The sequence below is a fragment of the Patagioenas fasciata genome, chromosome 5, assembly GCF_037038585.1.
Source record: "Patagioenas fasciata isolate bPatFas1 chromosome 5, bPatFas1.hap1, whole genome shotgun sequence".
Taxonomy (NCBI): Eukaryota; Metazoa; Chordata; class Aves; order Columbiformes; family Columbidae; genus Patagioenas; species Patagioenas fasciata.
In genome coordinates, this window is record NC_092524.1 from 48,184,439 (window position 1) to 48,207,090 (window position 22,652).

Consider the following 22,652-nt stretch of genomic DNA (forward strand, 5'->3'; position numbering starts at 1 on the left):
ACGCAGTAATGAGAAGCTGATTACCGCACAGCTCCCCACGGGTCAGCCTCTCTCTTATCCAGCATTGCACTCACTCAACTATCATTCCCTGTGTGCCTGGCCAGAATCCAGGGGACTCCAACTAACTCATATGTGGAGGAAGCTAGTGAAGATATGCTTGTAAGACAAAACTGAAGTTGTACAAACTAGAACTTAAGGAACAAATGAACCTTAACAAAATGTTATCTGACAGCAAGGGAGGAAAGACACGGTGATTTCCCCTGGACCAGGGTAGAAGCGCAATGAATGCTGTTACTTGGAAATCTTTGCAAAGCCACATCACGGGTGCTGTTCAGAAAGTGTGTTGCAGTATTTTGGGCACAGAGCACCCTGCAGTACTGTGTGCACAGTCCTGTGTGCTCTGTGGGACCATCCACTGACTGCTCCAGTGGCAGTTCCTGCAGGTGACCTCTGTGAGCATGGGCACTGCTGGGCTTGTAAGGAAATTTGATCAGGGCTTCTCACAAAAAACAAGCATTGACAAACATGGGACATCACTAATTCAATGCTTCACAAAACTATACAACGTAGACATTTCTTGGGATTCTCTTTCTGGCTTATATTGCTACAGACAAGTTCATTTTCTGTGCCTCATCTGCCCCAACTGCAAAAAAAATCCCCAGATACTCAAGACTTCTCTAAGTCCTAGAAGGATTGTGAGGTGAAAAAAATCATTAATTATTAAGAGCTTCAGATTCTAGGATGGAAAATATGAAGACCAGCAAAATGTTATTTTTAGTTAATCTTTGACCTTCCATTTTGTAGTTTTTTTAGCTTAATGGACGTTCTGCTATAACAACAGGTAGAAAAGCTGTCCAGTATAGTGATTGATATTTATTTTTGTGTTATCTAACTCATTTTCTTATTGTGTGGATTGATACATAGTATTTTTCCTCAGTACAGAAATGTGGACAGCTTTTGGATTTGTGTATTAATAATTTGAATTTATATCCCCAAAAGAACAACATTGCCCAGACCTGTGATGGTTATTAAAACTCTTTAAAGGTCAGAGATTTTCTTTTAAAGTAGCAGTGACTTTCTGTCTTGTGCTACTTTTCTATACCTGCAATGCTAATGCAATCCTTGTGTGATTACTCAGACACAGTGCTGGGGGTTTTGAGAGGTATACAAGCAACCTTTTGTAGATCAAATGCTGTAGTACTTGAGCCACTCAAGGGGAAAAAAAAATCTAGTTTCTTTGGGATTGAAAAGGTAAAATTATTCATTGCCCTTTATGAAGCACTAAACAAATGATGAGATTTTGTATAGTGTGTCAGCTGTTGACTGAATGTATTTAAATCGATAGTGATATGAGATTTACAGAGCACACAAGAAGGGAGCCTTAAATAGTTTTACCCATTGACCTTTGTGAAGGTAATAAACCTAAATATCAATTCTTCACCAGTTAAATTGTGTACCAATGAAGTGACATTGACTACTGAGCTACAGGCATGCTAGTGAGAAGTGTTACTAGTCACATGGGTAGAAATATGTAGTCAAGAAATGTGAGTATAAAAACTGTATTGCCTTAACAAGCTTCCATGGCTATTTCTTATTAAAGATAAGTAAATAAATCAGTGTAAAGAGGTTGCTGCTGAACCACTTTGACTGAAATCCAGCAATATGAAGGAAATTGGCAAAAAAAGTTGAAATATAATCAGGAGGCTGAAGGGAGGAATTATGGAGAAAGATTAGAAGAGTTCAGTATGTATTGCTTGGTAAAATGATAACCTGAGGGGAGGATGATGCATCAGCGCTGATGGGAGGAGTGCCTTTCCAAGGAAGAGGGATTATTTAAGGAAGTTGACAGGACAGTAGCTGTGGAATATGGGGTTAAATTATGAAATAAAAATGATTAATAGTAGACAGAATCCTGATAATGAGCTCTATTACTTTCTGTTCTGTTTTGCTATAACAGAAACCCAAGGGAAGGGATAGAAAGCCCGTCATTTTGACACTGGAAATTAGGATGGCTAAAACAGTAGAGTATGGCCATGCTGCTGTATGCTTTAATGAAATGTGCTCTATAAGAGGGAAGGAAGGGAAAGGAGCTGTGTGATTTAGGTAGCTCTTCTGTTTACAGCTTGTATGGTTCTGTGAAATGTATGCCTCAGAATAATAAAAACCTGAGACGTCTTCTAACTTCAAAAGACTGATTTTTCTCTCTAAATCCTGCTAATGACTGGATATGTTTTCCCAGCTAGTGAGAACATGAATAAATTTATAAAATATGCAAGGCACTGATTCCCAAAGTGTATTTTGTTTGATTCTTAATATAATTACTTATTATAATAACTCTTACTGAATTAGGAAGGGTAAAATAGTTTATTGTGTAGAATTAACACCATTTTGATACCTCAGCTTCTTTGTTTGATCTTAATAAAGAATTGTGGGACAAACTCCATGTTTAGGCAAATTAGAAATAGTATTACGTAGCATATGAGGAAAAGAATGTCATTAAGGAAGGTATTGTCAAATACACAGTAGGAAAAAGCTATTGCCAGAAAACCTCAAATCCCAAGCTCAAATCTCAATTAGAAGAGGTTTACAGAGTCATATGAGAAAGAGAAGCATGGGCAAGTGTAGCACGTGTCCAAGATCTGTTCTGGTTGTTGGTGAATGAGAGCCCAATGTAGGGCTCGTTCTCTCTGGCCAGTGTATGAGCAGAAGCAATAAGGTTGGTGCTTACTGGCCACCTTTGTGGCAGGTGGAGGACAGAGACTTTTCTGACTTCCAAGCTCTCATCCTAAGTATTGCTTACCAACATAGAAAAAAAAGAATTAAAAAAACCCTCCACATAAAAAAAAAAAAAAAGAACCGAAACAACAACAACAAAAAGGTAGCCTGCCATTTAGTTCACTTGCATTCAGTCCTGCTCCTCGAGGACTTTGCTTGTTCTTAGGCAAATCAATTAGATTTTAATGAAGAAAAGTAGTAAATACCCACCCTGTGTAGTGCTTAGAGGCCCACCAGCTCTTAGACTAACATCCCAAATCACTAGTTATTTGCCTATGGTTTGCAGAGGCGGTTAGGGGAGGGCGGTGTTCACAGCAGGCAGCACACTGCCAGGGGCTGGTGGGGGACGGGGACAGGGTCAGCAGCAGCAGTGTGTGCCAGCGGGACAATGTGCCACTCTCCTGGGCACCGCACTGATCTTGCTGCAGTCTGGAGCTTGTTGCCCACGTGGACAGGAAATTCACATTCTAAAACCTGTCTCAAGATTCAGATGCCAAATAACATTGTAGGTGGTCATACAGCTGCAGTGTGTTGATGAGGCACTTTGGTATAATAGTTGCTTTGCTTTGAAATCACCTTCTTTCCATTAAACAGAAACTCCTTTGTTTCCAGACTGTAAATTCCTTGCAATTCTGTGCCTTGATGTTTCCACATGTCTAACTGTGCACAAGTTGTCCTCTGCTCTGTCCAAGAGTTTTGTATGTATCTATGTACCTATATTCCTATATTCTTTGTGTCAGCAACCTTGTACCTTGTAGAGGAAGTGCTAGTGCTGTGCTTAAAAGCTGTGAAAGCTTGTGGGCTTCTCACATTGGTGATCTATTGTTGTGGGTTTTTTAAATTATACTGGTGGTGTTCTATTGAGCTGTGTCAGGAGTGAGTGAGAAATGTCCTGCGATTTCCACTTCCAGATGCAGATGAAATCAGGGAAGTGTGACAGTCCTGCAGCAATCCCTGCTGGTTTGAGTGCCTTTGTTGGAGCACAGCTGTGCCCAGCAGCTGGCCTGGAATCAGGGAACCAGGAAATTTGCACAGTTAGCAGCTATAAATACAGGATCTGTAACTATGAGAGATGCTTAACTCTGCAGTAAATAAATCCTAGTCCAAATAAAAGGCTAATTGAAATCTTAAAAAACTGTCTTGTGCCTCAATTCTTCCCCTTTTGATTCTCTCTATCTGCAGAATTTGAAAGAGAAACAGGTGTTATATCTATGCAGTCTTTCCATCTATGTTTCAAGTGATGTCAAGAACTATCCCCTTTCCTGTATAATTTTAGGTTATTTTTAGGTTTGTAGATTATTTTCCAGTTTCCAAAGGAATTATCGGCCTCTCCATTATTTTGATTTCAGTTTGATATTCTGAGAATTTTTCAAGGCTTGCCTAATGAAGAACAGAATGAGAAAGGTGGCAGATAGCTCTTGGATGATCCAAAAAGGGGGAACAGCAGCCCAGTGATGGTGGAACAGTAGTTCAGGGCATGGGTTGTGTCCCTGCACTGCTATGGCTTTGCAGTGGGACGCTGGACGAACTGACTCCTATTTCCATCTCAGTTTCTGTGTGAAAGCAGACCCGTTCAAAAGGCATTCTTGAGGGCATCTTAACGCTTTCAGATTGTGCTGAGGACTTCAGAAAACAAGAGCCATCCTTTTGGAACACCTACCCTTTTTCCTGTTTGGTCAGAGAATGTCACCTGCTTATTTTAGGAAACGGGATGTTCTTTGTGTTTCCACACCCAGGGGTTCCCATATCTTCGCAGCCCCTCCAGGAATGTTTAGGAGAATGCAGAGCATGCTGTAACACACAGGTGTTGTATTGCAGCTCCTGGGAACATGACTGAGCCCAGTGTAAAAACCTAGGAATCAGTTTATATTGAAAAGAGAGAGAAGTGCCTCACTCTTTGTACAAGGGAGGCTGCATGTCTGCTTCTGTGAGTGAAGAGCTTAGCACCCCATTTCTCCAGAGATATGGGGATTGATGGTGCAGGTATTCAGCTATGAATTTTTAAATTCTTGAATGACTGTTAAAGATAACAGCAGGTAGAGAGAGTTGTATGAAGGAAGCATTCTTTCTGAACGTATCCTAGGCACTTGTCTTCCATCATGTCAGTCTGACAGCTTTCACTGGCCCTTGCTTTCACATTAAAAAGGGGAGTAAAATGAGCTGTCTTTGGTAATAGTGTAGAGTTAGGCTCTGATGACCTGTCAGTAGTGGATTCCAAATGCATTTATGCCTGATGCATAGTATCCTCAATACAATAGTTGATTATATATTAGTTTTTTTACTTGCAGCATCCTTTTAATATATTCTTTTTAGTTTTGTAATTATTTCGTAAGCAAAGATCTAAAAATACGTTGTTAAAGACAGGTAAATAACATTGTTTCCTACTTTCAGATTAAATAAAGGAAAATCACAGAGTGACTTCTCAGACAGATTTTGAGTCCTGATTGGTGTCCTGCTTTAGCGGATAGGCTAATATTATTAGGGCTCAGTGGAAACATAATAAGGAGGTCCTATTAAATACTGTTTCAGTGAAGTGGAGAAGGGAATACTGACTCATATGGACTAGGTTCCTCTTGTTTTGGTGCATAGCATGGCCACAAGCTGTGCCCATACATCATTCACTGACATAAGTGTTTTGAGAGCTTTACCACCAGATCAGGAGGCAAATAATAGGTTACTGAAAAGAAAACACTGGAATGACTGAAGTGTCCATTAAATCAGTGTAAGTGAAGTAATTTTAGCTGGTTTAACTCAGTAACATTTCTACACTCCTCCAATGCTGGTAGTTTTCATCAGAAATTATTATGTTATCAGTCCTCAAAAAATCCCAAACCGAACTTTGGCTTTATTATATTCTTTGTTGTGCAATCTCTTATCTGTGGCATGAAACTGGAAATCAAATCTGTCAATTCGAGAAAACAGTCACATCCCTGATGAAGACAGATTTTGTCACTTAAAACATAAACTTTTGCTTCACCAGTAGCCACTGCTATAGGAAGCAGCATATATTAAATGTTGTTGAAGAAGGTGAATGTCAGTCAGAATTCGAGACATGCAGGTCAAAGCAGCGTTTGTGTCCTTGTGTGCTGGCTGCTCAGCCTGCTTCAAAGTTACAGTGTCACCATTAGGTGGCAGTTTCACTTACTCTCGTGTTTCCTCAATGTATGTTTTAAGTCTGAGAAGCTGCCTCTCCTCCTTCCAAACTGACGACATCTTTTCTTTCCACACCATAAGCACTCCCGTGAAATTCGGTATCACAGCAGAGTTATACTGTATAAGAAAGATCAAGCTTTTTGCTTTTTCAGGACACAAGAAAAAAGAGAAATTGATATTTCTTCTTAAATAATGTAATCTAGTAATTAAAGAAATGAACTGTGATGCTGTGGAAGGTTGTAACTGTGAACCTGTCAGTTTCATCATTTACTGGGAACTGTCTTCAATATTTGAATACTCGCCTTTGCCCTTTTATAAATTTCTATTTTTTCAGAGAAGATGTGCACACTCCCAGGTTCCAGACTGAGGAAGAGCAGTCGGTAGTTCTTATTGTTTGAAGTATGTTCTCCAGCTGCAAAGTCCTTCATCTTACTGCAGACTTACTATAAATGTCTGAGTTTCCTGAAGAGCAGGGACTGAAGTGGGGGACTAGAATCTACTAGCAAATTCAATTCTGAGGTGTTCTGCTAACACTGAGGGAAGTTAGACTAAAAATAAATACAGCTCTGAGATGCTATTTCAAAGATCACATGACAAAGACCTTTTTTTTTTTTTTTCCTTAAAAAAAAAGAAAAAAGAATAAAGAAGGGCAAAGAGAAGCTAAAAGCAATGTCTGCAATCCAGGCTTCAAAATGAGAAATATGACTGCATCCTCCGAATATTTAGGCTGGTCTTTTAAACTTTATCTGGTGAAACTCTCAGTGAACATTACATGCAGGTTTTTTTGTGAATTTAGGGTTTAGAAGTGAGAGGTGGTTTTTTTTGCCCAGCATCAGTTTGAAAGTACCCCCATTGTGTTCCAGAAGCTAAGAACGGAACAAGCTTCAAATACTGTTCTTGCTCTTAATGAACAATGACTGAGACATTATGGAAAAGGTTTGCATTTTGTAGAATTTTTATAGTAAAAAGGTACCTGCCTGGAGCATAGGACACAGATTTCACTTTCCCTGGTTACTGGTCCTGCTGTTCAAACCCCGTAGCTGATATATTCTTAGTTGCTGAGCTTGGTTTTCTGTTCAGTAAAGGGAGAGCTTTGTCCATCTTCCTTTGGTTACATTTCTCTGTTGTGTTCCATCTGTTGTGGAGGTGGTATTCAGTCTACCTGACACAGGAGCAGTATTTATGCAGTTTAAAGAGGAAGCGATATGCTCAGAAGACCATGTGGCTGCGGGTCTAACCATGTGTTTCCCCGAAAAAAGGGTGCAATGTGACTAGATGTAACTTTTGTTGCTTTAATATTATGCAAAATGTTGTTCCAACCTGCTAAAGTTGCTGTTAAGGCAGAGTCATCCCCTTAACTCCCATTGAAGATAATGATATTGTGTTTTTTGCTGCACATTGTGCGTATTCTGCTTTGTCGTTTTCCAAAGCTGTTTGGAAATTGGAAGAATGTATTGGAAAGTACAATGAAATTTGATAACTGTGTTACAGATAGGAATTATCTGATGTGCTGTTTATTGCCTTGTGCAAGTGGCTGGCTGGTTTTGCTGTTCTTTGTATAGGCCTTTTGCACAGTAACATGAGAAGGAAAAAAAGAAACGCCTTATTCCGATGCCACAAACAATAGGAGTGGGAAATCTGACAGATAAAGTATGTACAATTAGCGGGTTTGGGATATTTTTTTTTGCAATGTGTTTAATTTCAAACGGAAGGTGTCCCAATAGGCAGCTTTTATATTCAGAGTGAAACAGTTCCTGTCGTTATGCAGTAATTTTTTTTGTCTAAATCATTTCTGAAATTGTACAGGGTCCTCTAGAATGTAGAAACCTCCAGACTATTGTTATGGGCTTTTTAAAATTTAAATAAGTTTCTGGATGGTGTCATGAATATTTTCCAAATCGGGAGCCTCCTGAAGCCATCTGGGACACTAAGGCCTGATACTAGTTTCACATGCGATTTCACTAGTGTGTTTCAGCCCCAAATAACAGCTACAAGCTCTGCCCAGCACTGTCTGTCATAGCAGAGCTAACACTGCCTCTTTTCTCCTGTGCTTGGTTGTGCGACTCCTTTGAAATGTGGGCAGGTGTGAGAGGTGCACAAGTGGGGCTGCTCCTGTCTGTCCCTGTTGGTGTGGGCAACACCTGAACCCTGCTGTCCCGCAGCTGAAGGCTGCCTTTTCAGAGCTGCAGCCCAGCTCTTCATCCCTCTCCTTCGGGTGCAGAAACAGTAGGAGGGTAGACTGCAGAGAGCCCAGAAGAAGGGGGTAGATATCACTGGAGCAACAAGGTGTTGAAAAAGTGAAGAAAAGGAAGTAAAGCTGCTGAGTGCAAGATCACTTTTTGCCTTCAGAGACTGTAATTACTTCCCCCTCCCTCCTATTTTTGTTGGTAATTATTAATGGCTTTTATCATGACAGAGAATACCACTTAAAAGAGTAGAAAATGTCAGACTCTCTCCTCCTCGCCCCCCTTTCAGGCTTTTATAATGAGAAAAGAGAAAAATTTTAATCTCTGAAGTAAACACAATTTAATGGTAGGACCAGTTCTAGTCAGGCTGTCTCAGAGCCTGGAAAACCTCATGATGGATTTGCCACAGCCTTTATACAAGGTTGATCTGATAGCCACACTGCCATCTACTTTTACCATGCTTTGTTAAATTGTATTGGGCTCCGTTCTAACAATCTCTCTTTCTATGACACACTTTAGAGGGTGGAGCAAATAATACATGTGAAAGCATTCTCCAGTCCTCCAACGTGCATTCAAACATCTGGCCATTCCCCATACTTGCCTTGGCTTACATCACTGAATATTGTCTTTGTTCTGATTCTTTCCTTTCATTACAGAGTTAACTTTTACTAGGTACCTATTTCATATTCAGATCAACAGGAGCTAATTGCTGTAAGAGAATTGTGCATCTAATCACCTTTCTAGGTCATTTCCAGCAAATACATAGTAATTAACTGACCTGACCTTACCTGTGATCCCACTCAGCTACATGGGACGGCTTTTGCAGTTTATTCTCCTAGTTCCATCTCTGGAATACATTATATGTGAAACCAAGCTGTTCTTTCCATTATACAGAGCATTGAGGCTGTGCCTGTTGACTTTTTTTATCAAACATCTCGAACTTCCTGTCTGCCGCCCAGGTTAGCAAACACCTTGTACTTGGGGTAGGTAGCTTTATTCTTCCTCCTGCCCAGACTTCCTCAGAGCACAAGCAGCCCTACAGGTTGTTCTAAACGGTGATTTTAGGATATGGGAAAAATTCTCTTTAGGCTGAGACTACAAAACTCCCATTTTTCTATTTCTAAGGTATTTCTGAACTCTCATTTTTAGGAATGAGTGGTTCATGTTTGAATTCTTCATTCCTTCCTTGAGGCAGGAATATCAACTGTATTGTTCTTACTGCTATTCTGAACAGGACAAGGCTTAATACTGATGGGGTGGGGGAACTAATTCTTCCTTGCTATGAGTCTTTGCGACTTTCAGGTTTAGCGCATGAAGAGGTTGTTCAGGAACCTAAAGAACTTTAGATCACCATGGTGAAATTAAGATTTTTATTGCCTGCGCAGCCATTGTGAAGTTCCTTCCCAGGTAGTTAACACTGCAGGTGTGCTGCCTAGCATCAGGTGAAGTCGTATGGAAAGCAGTGTCACATAGGAGGTGCAGACACTGAATTTTCTGTTTGAGCCAGCTTACAGGTCTGAGGCAGCCCTTTTCCCTCATGAGCTTTATTTAATCTGGCATAATTTGATGTAATGGATCAGAAATGTTGTAACAAAATACATCACATCTGGTTTGCTGCTAGCAATCTGGAGAGTAAATGTCCCTCTGGACTTCATTACAGTGGACAGAAGTGCTTTAGAGAGGATAAATAGCAGGTTCTTCACCATCTACACTCTCTTAACTCAGAGTTTTCCACTAGATCTAGTATGAAGAAAACAATATGGGATGTTGGTACATTATCACATCTTGTCTATAAGTGGATGCAAATGTCTTGATACAGGATAACAGTGTGTCGAGGTTTTGATTGCAGGGTGACAATAAAACCATGGCAGATGTATTGTTAACCCCCTCTCCCCCCACTTCTCTCTTCAGCCCCTCCCTCCCCCCCTTCCGACTAAGGACAGGCGACTGGGAGGGAAAGAAGGACAGAGAGAAGAGAGTTGGAAAAATTAAAAATGTTTTACTAATGCTACTAATAAAAATAGAGAAAATGATACAAAATATACAAAACCAATCTTGAAAGTCCTGGCAACTGCTCCAGTAGATGACGGGCCGGCACCCTAAGTCTTGGACTGGACTCTGCAGCCAGCCGGAGCTGTATTCAGTCTGTCACTAGGCCTCAGTTCTCAGGGACGACCAGCAAGGTCCTCTCCTAATGTCGGCCATAAGGAAAAAGGGAAAAAAGGGAAAAAGGGATGAGATCCTCGTGATCTCCCATTTTTACATGAAGTATTCACGTGAATGGGATGTTATACTCCGTTGGTCAGTTTCTTGGTCACCTGTTTCTCGTTGCCCCTCTCGCGTGATGTACATCCATCCTTATCAGTCCAGTGACCTCAATTCCATTGCTATGTTTACCAAAATGTGTATCTGGCTTTTCAGGAAAGCAGCTAATATGAAAGCTTTAGCTGACAAGCAAATTCACTAAATGGGAAACTTGTTTTTGACACAACCAGGACACAGTGTGACTGCTTTGTGATTTCTGTTAGGAGCAGGAGAGATCCAAATATTTAGGAAAAGTTGTAGATAATGTAACAGGTGTTCGAAAATCTGCACAGAAACAACACTTTCAGTCTAAGATAACTGGTGATTTCAATATTTTGTCTGGTTTTGAATCAGAATAGACACAGGCCTCAGGAACTCTCTCTGTCTAGTGATAGAAGCAGCTGAAGAAGATTCACTTTTACTTAACTGAGACATCAGGCTGGCACTTCTGGAGCGTGACATTCTTTATTGTACTCTGCCTGCTGCTCTGAACTTTGAAGTGAATAAAATGGGCAGCATAGTGGTGAATATGAAAGTTTTAGGGTCACAGCTGCTGTCATAATTTATACATCTACGGTTCTTTTGACTGGAGGATTTCGAAGAATTTGCAAACCCTGACTAAACCTTCACAGCTTCCCTAGGAAGTAGGATTTACTATCTTTTACAATTCCCATTGGAGGCTCTTAGAGCTTGGAGAAGAAGATTAATGGAACTCTCTTCTCTGTGCATCTAAACCTTTGAATTTCGGATGGAGGATTTGCATTGGCTACTGTTTTATGTAAACCCATCCACTGAATGCTAGTCTATCCACTTAGGAGATCCTGTACCACAACCTTTGTTATTTGAGATATGCTTGTAGGAGTTTAATAAGTGTATGAATTTGCATAATTATAATGAGTGTTTTGGACTATAAATTGCTAACTCTGCCCCTACCAGATTATACAGATTTCGTAAGAGACAAACTGCACTTGGTCATGTTTGGAGTCAGAGAGAGACAGTTCATGGACATTCTTCTAATTGTCTAAACAAGGAAATTCTGGGTAATTGTGGTCATCATTATTACAGAAGCACCATACATTCATATGTCAGTTCTTTTTTTTTCTTCATATTTATCTGGAATTCCCTTTTTTATAAACACATTTTGTTACAAGTATCAGAGTCATATGGTAGAATTTGGTCTGCAGGACAATCATGTTTTCAGAAGACAGTGTCCTATTACTTACTTGAAAGTAGGACTTAATTTCTCTTATCTGCTAGTGAAATTTACAGGCTTGAACATGTATCTCTTGCTTCAGCTGTCGTGATCTTGGCAATATCAACTGCCATGCCATGCCAACTACTAGTTTCTGCTTCGCTTTTCCTCTTCATTGTGGTTACAATAATTGGACAGTGGTTGCAATTAGCTGAATGAGCAGCCTTGGCTGTTGCATCTCTGCTGATGACTTCATTAGGAGTGGACAGAGCCTGTGGGATGCCTGGAAATCAGTGTCACCATTTCTGCACAGTCTGTGCTGTACGAATGGAGCGTCACTCTTAGGCAGGCACCACTCTGAAGGTTTTGCAAATGTTTTTAGGGAAAGCAGCAACTCTGTGATAGGAGGAGAAAGGCTTTGAAAGGACATTCCCACAGGTCCTAGTATCATAAACTCTTCTTAGTTTATCTTCTGTTTTAAATTTGGAAGATGTAGTTTGAAACCCCAATTTACATGTTATATTGCATTTTTCCATGGCATGGATGCTATTGTTACCCTTCTAATTCCCACCTGCTCTGTTGTATCTGGCCTCTCCCAAAGATGACCTATTTGCCAGCCTTAGTGAGTGTTGTGATATCCCCATTTCCACGAACCTGCTTGCCTTGTATTAGTTTTAAATAATTACCCAACTCCTCTGCCTACTTATTTGCAACATGGCAGTCTATGAAGTTCCACTTCTGGTCCCTCCTAAATCAGAGATTTCCTGCATTGAATAATTGTTTTTTTTTTTTCAAAAACACCATGGTGTACCTTTGATATTTGTGTACAAGTTTACCCTACAGTTTGTAGACCCATATTTGCCCTCTGCTCCCTGTCCTACTAAAGCACCCATTACAGGAATTTTAAAAGTTCAGGGTTTTGGGGCTGCCAGATGAGAAAAAGGAAGAAGAGGAAATTGAAAGTTGTCTGGTCCATGCTGTGAACCTTCCTTGAACCTTCCCTCAACTAACAGCTGGAGGCAATATAAGTTATTGTTACTTTCCAGTCATCAAAAAACAGAACTGAGAGAAGGTTTTTTGTGCTTTTATACAAGGTTATGAATGTAGTTCAGATAGCAGACTTGCCTTTTAAAGGTGGTAGGCTGTTAATAACTGCCTTTATAGTAGCTTTTCCACATCTGTGGATTTTGTAGCAAAGCCCTCATCTCCTGGAAATTTGGGGAAGTAATGCAAATTTTACTGCTGAGAGCCACGCTTAGAAGCATTTCCGTTTTCACCTGAGAATCAGCAGCCACTGGGAGATGTTGACAGTGTGTGACACACCAGTTCAGTGAGAGCATCCTTACTTGTGGGATAAAAGATCCAAAGCACAATAGTTGGGTGTGTTTAGCAGTGTCATAATATGTTTGGTTCCTAACTGTAAATGTTGAGATGATTCAGTGGGGATGAAAAAATTTGCCCAAGGACATACGGTGCCTGTAGGAGTGTGAAATTTTGAATCTCCTATTTCTTCAGGCTTAACAACATGCCATAAACAGCGTCCCCATTAATGCAGTAACTCAAAAGACAAAATCTATTCCATCTCAGATCAGTAGCAACTTTCAGGTGTAAGATGATTGCTCTGAAATGATGCAGTATCCAGTGAAATCAGTGCATTCTGACACTTGTCATAGAGCAGTTGTGGTTGAAAGGGATCTCTGTCCCAGCTGCGAGCTCCAAGTGGGGCCAGCTTCAAGGACAGAATCAGTTGTTAGAGGCATTTTCCAGTTGAGGTTTGAAAATTTCCAGGGGTGGAGTTTCTGGGATTTTACTTGCTGCAAATTGTATCTACTCTCTCTTTCTTTCAATGTATACGTCTGAGATGAGCAAAACTTCATCTCCATTTTTTGATGAATGCTACTGGGAAGAGAATGATCAGATACTTCAAGTGGCTTAACAGTGCCATGAAGAGAACTCAGAGCTCTATGTTCAAACTAAACAGAAGTCACTTCATTTTCTACATCCTACGATGTGTGTAAGGCAAACTCTCAGACTATAATTTTAGCAGCAGATTTCCCTGTGCCTTCCACCTTATGCTCCTTGGCTTTGAAGAGCAATTCTTCTACCCTTAGCCTTCTTGACGGAGATTTCTTCCCAAATAGTTGTACACAGTTCTGTAAATGTTAGAGTGACATTTGAAGTAAGTTTGAAGAACCCATGTGCTCCTTCTTGGTTCCCCTGTGTCTCTGCCAAGCTTCAGTATGGCAATACAGCCTTGCTTGTCACCTCCCAGGGCTAGCAATAACATTTACAAGCTACAGTTTCCTCTGTTTGCAAATATTTCCACTGTGTTGATCAGTGCTCTCCAGCCCTGTTCTTTATGATTGCAGCCCAAAAAAGAGAGATGTGAAGTTTATTAGATAACATTTACCTTTCATTGTGGATTAAAGTGTTGGGTTTTGGTGTGTTTTGGTGTTTTTTTTTTTTCTGTAACTCTGCACCTGACCACGGCCCTTAATTAATTTATCCTCTTTTGTGTGTGGTGATGACAGGAGGAGGGGAAGCACATAATGAACCTGATGCTGATGGAAAACAGTCCATACGTCTCTGAAGGGTGGTCACAGGTTAGCCTTGGGAGCTGGAGGGTTGGTTCATTACAGAAGTTAAACAAAAGAATCCATAGTGCGAAGACTTCTGAGGTTTATTAATGGAGGGAGATTTGGGATCCTGGATCCTAATATGTCTTCTCTGGGTCAGTTTAAAATTTAGTAGGTCTCCACTGAAGTTTTTGTTGTAGACAGTCAGAAACCTGATGCTACTTTCCCTCACAATGGTAGAATCTTCGTAGTTTTAACTAGTTCCTTAGGATTACACTCACTTGGAGCTGAAAATTCTCAGGGCCAGTTTCCAGGATTTTGGTATTATATAACCTCCTGTTAATATTGAACTAGAAAAGCAAGGTGTGCATTTTGGATTCAGATGTAAAAAAAATTGTGTAGTGGTTCTGAAAAATTTTCAGAATTGCTTCCGTCCCTAAGTAATTTCAATGCCTTAGCTTTATGAATCAAGCTAATTTTTTTTTGTCTGAGAAAGGACGTTACAGTACTTGCAGTGAAACCTACACCTTCATATGGATATGTTGCTTGGGGCTTTTAGTTTGCCTTCCTTGCCTATATTTGTGTCTTCCATTCTGTGGATACTTAAATGATAATTTTTTCTGCAGTAATTCGGTATTTCTACTTGTGTTTAGAAAAACCTCATAGGAAAATGATACAAAATAGATAAGATACTGGAATGGGGAAGAGACAGTAGTATGGAAAGGGAAATGGTGAATAGGGTATTTATTCTGTTCTGACTTTTTAGATAAATGGATAGGTGTGGTTTGCACTGCAGGTGTTCTTCAGGAATTTCTGATTTTATATGAACCATCCAGCACTTCTAGGCTGTTTTCAGATTTGCATGTATGTTAAAAGTAATGAGATCTTTTAAATAAAGCTATGCTATAAATTTCACAGGGTTTTGAAAATATGTGTTTGATGAAAAATATTCATCTGGATGTCATCTGGTCTATGTAAACATCTGCTAGCAATTTTTGTCTATAGCAGCGGTCTTATAAGTGATAATTATTATTACTGCTCCACCAGTATTCTTGCATCGCTGAAAATGTGATGAATGCCTTGCAGCTACCTCTATTATCTCTCTCATTTGCTGCTCATTTGGAAATATTTTGTACTCATTGTGCTGATAAGGGTGTCTTATGTAATTATTCTACTTTTAGTGCAGTTTGGTCTTAACTGGCATATGCTATTCAAACTGGAGCATTTGAATTTAAGAAAGTAGTATACAAATACAAGAGAAGCCAGAGGTGAGAAGCAGAAGAGACAAACTTTGGAAAATAAAAGTCAGGAGTTGAAGGAATAGGTTTACTCAGTCTAGAATAGAGCAAGAGAGCTGAGGTAATGGTATGCTGAGTTTAAGGATATTTAAGTCCTCTTGTAAAGCAAATGTATGTCTGCTGAGAGTAAGGAAAGACAGCATTGTCTTAATTTGAAACAGAAAAACCTTTGGATTGATGTTGCAAAAATACTTCGGTCTGTGAGGGAGGATAAACCCTGGCAAAACCAGCACCACCAGTCCAGGTTCTTTACATTTATGTGGTTGTATGTGTCCAAGATTTTCACTGTTTTATCTTCATGAGTTTTCAGTGCATAGCAACTGATGATGATGATGATGCTATTGACATCTTGACGGGCTGAAATTTTTAAAGCACAATAGCTTTGTTCTTAGGAGTGCAATAAACCTAGCAGTGACTGATTAGTGATACTATTTGCAGGGTATTTTGCTAGACTACTAAAATGCATTCTTATTTCTAATGTGAGGATTATTTTTAGGTGAGTATTTAAAGACAGTTTTGTGTTCCCCATTGTTGTCCCACTGTCTTGTGTTTGACTAGAATAGAGTTAATTTTCGCAGGAAGCTGGAGGGGACACAGCCAGGACAGCTGACCCAAACTAGCCAAAGCAGTACTTGATACCATATGACATCATGCTCTCTATTTAACTGGGGGGAGGGAATCACTGCTTGGGTTGTGCCCACCTCCTTGGGTGTGTGGGACACCCCTGGGCAGTGAGAGCCCAGCTCTGGGAGCCCCACAGCTCCCAGCTCCTGTCTCATCAGATGATATACAAGGTTTTATCTGCTTATGAGCACTTTAAGTTCCCATTACATCTTTTTCACCAAAAAAGGCATATTAACTCCTGGGTCCTAGTCAGATATTGGTCTGAGTGATTATATTCAGGCTCCCCAAATTACTTAACAGACTTCCATTGTTAAAACTCATCTGTATGGAATCTGCTTGACAGGAATGAGGATTTATTTTTAAATTTTTATGCCACTTTTTTCTTTGTAGAATGTGATTTTGGTTTTCAGAAAATTAAGGCTGCTTTTCTTTGTGATCATGTGTCTGCTGGTGGATATATTAAAATAAAAGCTGGCAGGTTTGCATGGAATGGAAAGAGGTGTGCTGTGTAATTCCTGTAGGAAGTTTTGTCTAGTTTGTGGATACAAAATTCTGGCACATTTTCTTGAAGGATGTTTCAATTTTTGCAAGAAGGTGGAAATGTTTGGTCTGTATTCCCCATAGTTTTGAACCAGCATACCTGTTTGCTGCACTTGCTCTTTGCAATGTGTCTGGTGCCTGTCGAGCTGGTGGGAATCTCTGCTCAGTTGGGCTGATTCGTGCAAATGTAGTTGTGGGGAATACATCATGTGCCCTGAACTGCTGTTGTTGGTGATTTCAACTGAGTGTTTTTGAAGGGAAGGTATTTTTTCCTCCTTCTTGCACTACCATCTTTCTGGAAGCTTGAAGAAGGAAGAAAGTTATATTGCTGTCTGGGAGGCAGAGGAAAGAGCTCACAGGGAAGAACAGGAGATTACAGAAAAGCTAAAATGGAGAAGAGAGGAAAGAGACAAAGAATGGAGATTAATACAAGAGAAAGGTTAAAAAGCAGGAGAAAGAGCATGAAGAGGTCTTGAATATTTTTGTCTCTGTATTCTAAGAACATGCCTGTTTCTGTCTCCCCATGAGGTTTATGCAGAGCCTTGTGGGGAAGAACAGGGAATTGCTCCTTTGGATGCTAAGTGTAAAATTAAAGCTGGCAGGGTCTCAGAGCACAAGACTGGAAAGCTAATCACTCCTAATAATATATTGATTTTCACGGATCTCTGGCATTGTGTCAGGGCAGTTTTCAATCAGCACCTGGTTTCTTCATCTTCCCATCTCCAAGCTAATGGCAATGAAGCTTCTGGCTTTGTGATTGCAAATAAATTGTGTTCTGGATCTTTTCATCTGTACAAATCTGTGGGTCTCTGAAACATGGTTTCACCCATTGCTTCTATGCGTGTCTCTGAGGCATCCAAGTATAATACCTACCGTAAAAGAGTGGAAGGAATGTGCATGTATTTTTAACTCAGATAACTGTGCCACTGCCTGTATTTATGGTGCTGAAAAGTGTTACAGTCCCATTGCTGCAGATGGCTGGGGACAATTTAATGGATGCCTGTATTCAGGCAGAAGTCACTAGCACATGTGTCAAGGAGACTGAGGTCACCTGGTTGTTGCCAGGTTACATTCAACCCTGAGCAGATTTGCCGTATGTGTTGCTTAGCTGTAAAGTGCCTTCCTCGAGTTTTGGGGGCTGACTGCCAAGACAAGGAGATCAGTTTTATTTGTATGACTGCTACTAGGCAATACCCCCCCTCAGAAGGGGTATTTTTGTAGCTGGAGGGAGTGGTCTGCTTACAAGGAGATGTGCTGAAAAAGCTCCCAAATACTCCAGATGATGAAGACTTGCAAGGTGAGAATGAAATCTCTTTATTTTTAAAAGGTGTCAAGTGCATAGGTGGTCTGACTGGGCCAGGCTTAGGTCAGCACGGGGGCATACACAAGGACAGGAATTTGCCATCTCCTGTGATTGTGCAGAGGCTGCTTCAAGTATTCCAGGCTATTTCATTTTGTCTGCTTAATTGTTACAAGGATTTATTGCTCCCTGTTTGTAGCAGATTGGCCAGAGAAGAGGCAGTAATACTCGATTTAGTCTACTGTGGGATGTCAGCTGAAACATTGTCTAGACTTCTGTGCCGTCTTCAGCAATCCTGGGTGTTCTTCAGGTCCTTCTTACATAAGTATAACAATAATGGTTGAGATTTCTTGTCTAAGGACAATAGTTTTCTGTCAATGGGATCAGTAGAGCTGAAGGACATGAATTATTTCTGAAGGGAAGAGACTCATTACTACCCTGCTTTCAATTTGTTTTCTTCTAGTGTCTGCAGAAAAACTCATGTTTCCAGAGCACCTAACACATGGTGCTGTGGAGTAGGAAGCAGCAGGGCTGGGGCTCTTGTGTCAGCTACTCCCCCTCACAGTCCGCATCTCCTCCAGCTCCCTTCTCACAGCTATTCAGGCACCAGGGCAAGCAACTCTTTCATGCAAGGCACAGCTGAGCTGAAGGCGTCAAAAGAGCCATTTCATGCTTGACTGCATTTTCTAATACAATCCACAGAGAGAGAGAGGAAAGAGAGCAAGGAGGGTTTGTGTGTACATACGCATTGCCTTTGAGTGTATGTATAATATACAGTACGTTTAGTTCCACCTTGCAGCTGTGGGTGGCAAGTAAGAGATGCAGACGTGAGGGGGAAGAGAATTGCACTTTGAAAAAAAGAAACCATTCCCCCACCTTGAAAAAGGAGCTTTCTTTCCTTCTCTGTTTCTTGGCCAAGGGAAGATGTGAACCCCGAGGGCAGCACTGACAGCTGGTGCCCAGAAGGTGTATGTATGGCTGAGTGGGTATTACGTGTAGAGGGCTTTGTGTGTACAGACCATGACAGTGTGTGGGGAGTGCAGCTAAGAAAACTGGTGAATAGGGATGTTGTTCACAGCTGTCTTATTTTAATGATGATCCCAGAAAAGTTTTCTTCTTACTGGGTTTGTATGTCCCATGATCAGAGAGGTGCTGCAGACCAGCTATTAGTGTGGTGGGTTGCTGCACCAGCACAGCTACAGTGATCCCCACCAAATGTTTTGTAACCATATACGTCTCCTCTGGCACTTTATCAGCCTGATGCTTATATCATTATTTATCACCTTATTTGCATATTTGTTACCACACTGTAGTTCTGTCACTGGCCATTGTGGAGCTAGCCATGGGTCCTTTCCAGCATGGACATATGGCTGTTCCTCAGTTTCACATCCATCTACCCTACTCTAGCATCTAACATTTAGGCACCAAGAGGATATACGGATTGGCTTTGCCAAACTTGCTGGTTTGTACTAGAGGCTCCACTCCTGTCAGCTTGGGTAGCCTGGCTGGGAAACATAGGACAAATGGGTGAAACATGAGGAAAACATCTAGATTCTAAATACATGTTGTTGCAGTTGGTTGAATGAGATGCTATCTTTCCGGGGTCTGTGTGGTGTGTCTGGTGAGAATCCCAACCATTCGAGAAAACTGTAGCTTAACTGGACGAGGCACTGGTAAGAATGCTTTAAGGAGCAATCTTCTCACATGCTTAGGGAGCCGGACTAGTTTTTTTCTTATCCTCTGAGATTTTTATGTATAGTTTTGTGGTAGAAGTCCTACATGGAGCAATCTCTGTGGCTCTGCCCTCAGTAGGGTTAGCTGTGGGGAGAAGGGGTGGTCTGATTCAGGTATTAATACATTTATGTATATTTTAAAATTTTGTTGATAAAAATGCTTTGGAGCATATTCCTGGACTGAAACAATGATTGCCATACCACAGTGGTTGATGCAGTTCTGTCACAAGGCTTTACTTCTAGCCCCTGACAGGAGAATATCAATTTCTGCAGGCAAGACCCCGAACAAATAGAGAATGTTAAGTACTATAACTCCTTTCCTCAGCTGAACTTCCCATTTTCTTCAACATCCTCAGAGATAATAGAAAAACACAACTTCTTTCCTTGCTGTTTCTTACTTTTTCTCCCCCTGGCTTTCGTCATGCCTCTGTCTCCTGACATGTCCTGTGTTTGAATGACACTGAAATTTGCAATGAAGTTTGGTTTGTTCCTTTCTTCATTATTGTTGCAATGCCATTGGTTGTATCAGCAGAGCTCTAGAAATATTACTTGTTAGTATAGAGTGGAAAAATATAAAATCATGAAACAGCACAAATCTGATGTAGAAAAGACCTGTTAGGAAACTTGCTTCATACAGTTTTTTTTCTTTTAAGTGCTAGCAATGGAATGAAATTCCTCCCTAAATAAGCAACAGCTCTTAAGAGTACCAGAAATAGGAATTTTGAGCCATCAAAGGCAAGACTAAATCCTCTAGTAGAAGTGTTGTAGACATTATTTAAAGTAGTCATTACATCTAGGGCAGGGGAAGGCTGCACTAATGGATGAGATTGCACTTTCTGGAAGATGTGCAAAACAGGCTTGGCCAGCTCATTATCACAAAAGGACTCTGTGCTAACATACTTGTTGTTGGGGGTTTTGTCTCCATGGATACTGCTGCCTCCAGTTGTGGTGGATACCATATCTTTATGTTTGCTGTTCAGATTTGCCACGTATAGTTGCTGGATGCAGTTAGACAGTTGCTGTGTTTTTAGCCAGTTACACACCTTTCTGTGGCGAGTGGTATGGTTTCTATAAACACAGTGCTCTATGATAAGTGTCAGGGTTTTTCAGGAGTGAAGATCATATAGAGTTGTAACTTCTTTTTCATTTTTTTGCAATTTTTTGCTGATTCCTTGCAGAGGCCTCTATCTTGAGCTATGATGGCAGCATGTACATGAAGATCATCATGCCTATGGTCATGCACACAGAAGCAGAAGACGTGTCCTTCCGTTTCATGTCCCAGCGCGCTTATGGGCTTTTGATGGCAACCACCTCACGAGACTCTGCTGACACTCTGCGTCTGGAGCTTGATGGAGGCCGTGTCAAACTTATGGTCAATTTAGGTATCGTATAAAAAAATTTCACTTTCCCTTCACTATTACTTTGGGCTTGTGATTAGTGGTTTTTAAAATAATTTTGTTCAATTTCTGTTGGTTTGATTGGATTGATTTCTAAAATAATTGCTGAGATCTCATAATGATATTCTCTTGCGGAGAGAAATTCTCTTCTGCATTGCTGCATGAAGATTTGCTGTCAGTTCTTCGTTATGGACAGTGTTGGTTTTTAAGTCTTTAAGTTTTTAAGTTTCCTTTTTTGGTCTGGGACTGGTGAAGCTCTGTGTGATACATGCTGCTTGGTCCATCTTTTGATCAGTTACATCCCTCATTCATCTAGCATCACTCAAAACAGTCAAAGCCAAACATGGAAGAGACGCAAAATGTCAAGCAAAAGTCCTGTGAATCCCATGCTCTTTACAGAATTTGGCAGCGTTTGAAAGAACTTGGTCTATTTTATTAATTTACTAATTATTTCTATTTGCCAATTGCTATATGTTTCAGCATTCAGGACTTTTTAAATCTAGTAAAAAAGCCTGGGTTTTTTGATTGTGTCTTTATTAAAATGAAGGCAATTAAAAAAAAGTGCACACCCCTCCTCCCAAAGGGTTGTCTTCTGTCTCCTTAGAGTTACATTTTTCCAAAAAATAATTTAAAAAGACAATTAGAAACAAGTTCAACAATAACAACAATGAAAAAAACCAGGAGTAAATGTACTATTAGATTAGTCTCAATCCATTTTCTTGCCAGTCTTGAAGTATTGTACTGAATGACAAATACCCTTTTTAAAGAATGTAAATATACAAGTTGAAGCTTTCTTTCACCATTCAGTGATGCAACTTGTTGCTTCATGTAAATCCAGAATACATCCAAGAAGAGATTCTGAGTCAAAGAGGCAGAACTATCATGACTGTGCAAAATGTTAAATTTCTTTGAATATGTAGGGTACTCTCTATGAAGATAGGTCCATGGTCTGTGAAAGCTCATGTCAACTTTTAAATTCGAATCCCCACCAACATAAGCTTTCACATTTTTTGAGCTAACAGTATCAACATCTTCAAAGCCCTGCTGTGGCGATATAAGAAACAAACCATGTAGTGGCTTTGTGTTATACACCCATACCTGTAGTAATGGGTCTTGTTTTTTAACTCCTGTCCCCGCTACATATAAATTCATCAAGGTCTTGATGTGCCATCACCAAGGTCTTGAACGATGACTTTAAGATTCACCCTCATCTGAGCAATATGTTGTCCAGCAGTTGTCCTCTGGAACTAGATTGTTTTTTAAAATTGCTTCTAGTCTCTTTTTGGCTTTGAAAGTGCAAATCAGACCCTTAATATCTGCTCTTGGTAGAAGAAAGTGAAGAGAAGAAAATGCATTTAAACAAGTTCATATCTCTTAAAAGCAAAGATACTCCATCCAAAGGGCTATAGAAATCCTGCCTACTTATTAAAAAAGGAAAAAAAAAAAAAGAAGAAAATGCAATGTGACAGAGTTCCTGTTTGGAATATATATATATGTATATATGCTCTGCTTAGCTTGACTGAAGAAGTGTAAAGCACTATTGAGTGTCTAACTAGCATAGGTTCAGTTGCTGT

The 22,652-nt window shown here is 40.3% G+C and overlaps 1 protein-coding gene across 40 annotated transcripts in view; it reads left to right on the forward strand.

Annotated features, from left to right (window-relative positions):
* The window catches only part of NRXN3 (neurexin 3), a 1,036,700-nt gene that overhangs the window by 343,409 nt on the left and 670,639 nt on the right, over window positions 1-22,652 (forward strand). For all 40 annotated transcript variants that reach the window (XR_011739408.1, XR_011739409.1, XM_071809509.1 and 37 more), the window contains one exon: window positions 20,860-21,063. Coding sequence is in view for 38 of the 40 variants with exons in the window: in XM_071809509.1 (XP_071665610.1) it covers window positions 20,860-21,063 (204 nt within the window). In the remaining 2 variants the exon portion in view is untranslated. The remainder of the gene's footprint in view (window positions 1-20,859; window positions 21,064-22,652) is intronic.